This window comes from Trachypithecus francoisi, unplaced genomic scaffold, assembly GCF_009764315.1.
Source record: "Trachypithecus francoisi isolate TF-2019V2 unplaced genomic scaffold, Tfra_2.0 Lachesis_group14, whole genome shotgun sequence".
Taxonomy (NCBI): domain Eukaryota; kingdom Metazoa; phylum Chordata; class Mammalia; order Primates; family Cercopithecidae; genus Trachypithecus; species Trachypithecus francoisi.
In genome coordinates, this window is record NW_022681459.1 from 19,058,152 (window position 1) to 19,060,395 (window position 2,244).

The 2,244-nt window shown below is 35.4% G+C and overlaps 1 protein-coding gene across 1 annotated transcript; it reads right to left on the bottom strand.

Annotated features, from left to right (window-relative positions):
• Window positions 1-1,215: 1,215 nt before the first annotated feature.
• On the bottom strand, window positions 1,216-1,691 carry LOC117095688 (cytochrome b-c1 complex subunit 7-like). The gene has a single exon (XM_033232301.1). It carries the CDS (start codon window positions 1,681-1,683, stop codon window positions 1,348-1,350), a length of 336 nt encoding a protein of 111 aa, XP_033088192.1. The 5' UTR covers window positions 1,684-1,691; the 3' UTR covers window positions 1,216-1,347.
• Between the last annotated feature and the right edge of the window lie 553 nt (window positions 1,692-2,244).

The following is a 2,244-nucleotide window of genomic DNA, read 5'->3' on the forward strand; positions in this document are numbered from 1 at the left end:
ATATAAAATGTAAAATTATAAAAATTTTAGACTAAAACATAAGAGAAAATCTTTGTGACATTGAATAGAGTAAAAATTTGTTAGATACAAACCAAAAGTATAATCCATAAAAGAAAAAAGTTGTTAAATTGGACTGCATCAAAATTAAGAACTTTTGCTCTTCATAAGTCCCTGTAAGAGAATTTAAAAAAACCCAAAGACAGAGGAAAAACTATTATTTTCCAATCACATATCTGATAATGGACTTGTGTATAGAATATATAAAGAATGCTCAAAATTCAATAAGAAAATAAACCTAATTTTTATTTTGATTTTAACAATTTATTTATTTATTTTTTTTGAGACAGAATCTCACTCTGTTGCCCAGACTGGAGTGCAGTAGCGTGTTTTCACTGCAACCTCCGCCTCCTGAGTTCAAGCAATTCTCCTGCCTCAGCCTCCCAAGTAGCTGGGATTACAGGCACCTGCCATCATGCCTGGTTAATTTTTGTATTTTTGTAGAGATGGAATTTCACCATGTTGGCCAGGCTAGTCTTGAACTTCTGACCTCAGGTGATCTGCCCGCCTCAGCCTCCCAAAGTGCTGGGATTACAGGTGTGAGCCACTGTGCCAGCCACAATCCTAATTTTCAAATGGGCAAAAGATTTGAACCGACAATTCACCAAAAAGATATACGGATTATGGATGAGCACATGAGAAGATGCTCCACATCTTTAGTCATTAAGGAAATGCAAATTAAAACTAGCATGAGGTGCCATTACACACTTACTACAATGGCTAAAATTAAAAAGGCCTGTCATGCCAAGTGACAATGTTGTGAAGCAGCTGAAACTCACACGCACTGCTGTGGAAATGTCAAATGGTGCAACTACTTTGGAAAACAGTTTGGTAGTTTCTTAAAAGTTAAAAGTATCTCTACCACCAGTCATTCCAGCCTTACACACTTACCCAAAAGAGATGAAAACATATGTCCATACAAAGACTTGAATATGAATATTAATGTCAGCTGTATTTGTAATAGCCCTAAACTGTAAACAACTGAAATGTCCGTGAACAGATAAATGGATAAACAAATTGTGTATAGTACGTTAGAATATTACTGCACAATAATAAAAGGAAAGGAGTATTGAATTGATGCATGCAACAACATGGATGAATCTCTAACAATGTAAGTGATAAAAGCCAGCTGAAATAGTACATACTGCATGCTACTAATTTTTTTTTTTTGCCATTACAATAGACATTTATTTAAAGTAAAACATCTGCAGACCAAATAATTCTTAAAATTGTTTGTTTCAAGTATAACCATCTTCATAACAGCTGCATTCACAGACTTCAACTACATGATTACTTCTTTGCCCATCCTTCTCTTTCTTTTCTTTCCCGAATAACCTCTTTCAGATATGGTTCAAGGTAGAAATTTTCCTCTTCATATTTGGTCCACTGCTCTTTAGGCAAGATCTGATGCTTCAGGCTCAGGTCCAGTGCCCTCTTAATTCGAAACATCCTGTCATTATAAAGGTTCTCAGGAAGCCTTCTCATGGCTTCTTTTACGTCTTCATCCTTGTATATTGTATCATCTCGCATTAACCCCAGTTTATTGAATCCTGCAGCATTGTAATACCATTTTCGAATACCATCCAGCCACTTGCCTGATGCTGAAACCGCCTGCTTGCCAGCCATTTTGACCAGAAAATCCATGCTACTAATTTTTATAAAATTCTAGAAAGGCTAATCTATGCTGATAGAAGGCTGTTTAATGTATTGAGTGGGGCGGGATGGAGAGAGGAACGGAGGCACAGGGAAAATTTGGAGGTAATGAATATGTCCATTATCCGTTATTGCTTCTGGCGCTATTTTCATGTATGGTTACATATGTCAACATGTCAAATTACACACTTTAAATATATACAGTGCATTGTGTCAGTACCATTCTATTATTGGGGAATAATCACAGACACCATAAAAATTTATTTGTAAAGATGGTCATGGCAGAAATATTTATACTAGCATGAAAAAAATCAGAGGCAGATCAAACATCCAGTAGTAAGAGGATATAAAGTATTCTTCTATCATAAAAATAAGTATTACACATTTAGATAATATGAGATTTGTGATGAACTTTTATGGACACAGGAGAAGGCACACAACATGTTAATGAAGAAAAGCAGGTTATAAAACCTTGAAATGGAATTCCAATTTAACCATCTTCTCCTCCTTACACCCACTTGTAGATAAAATTCT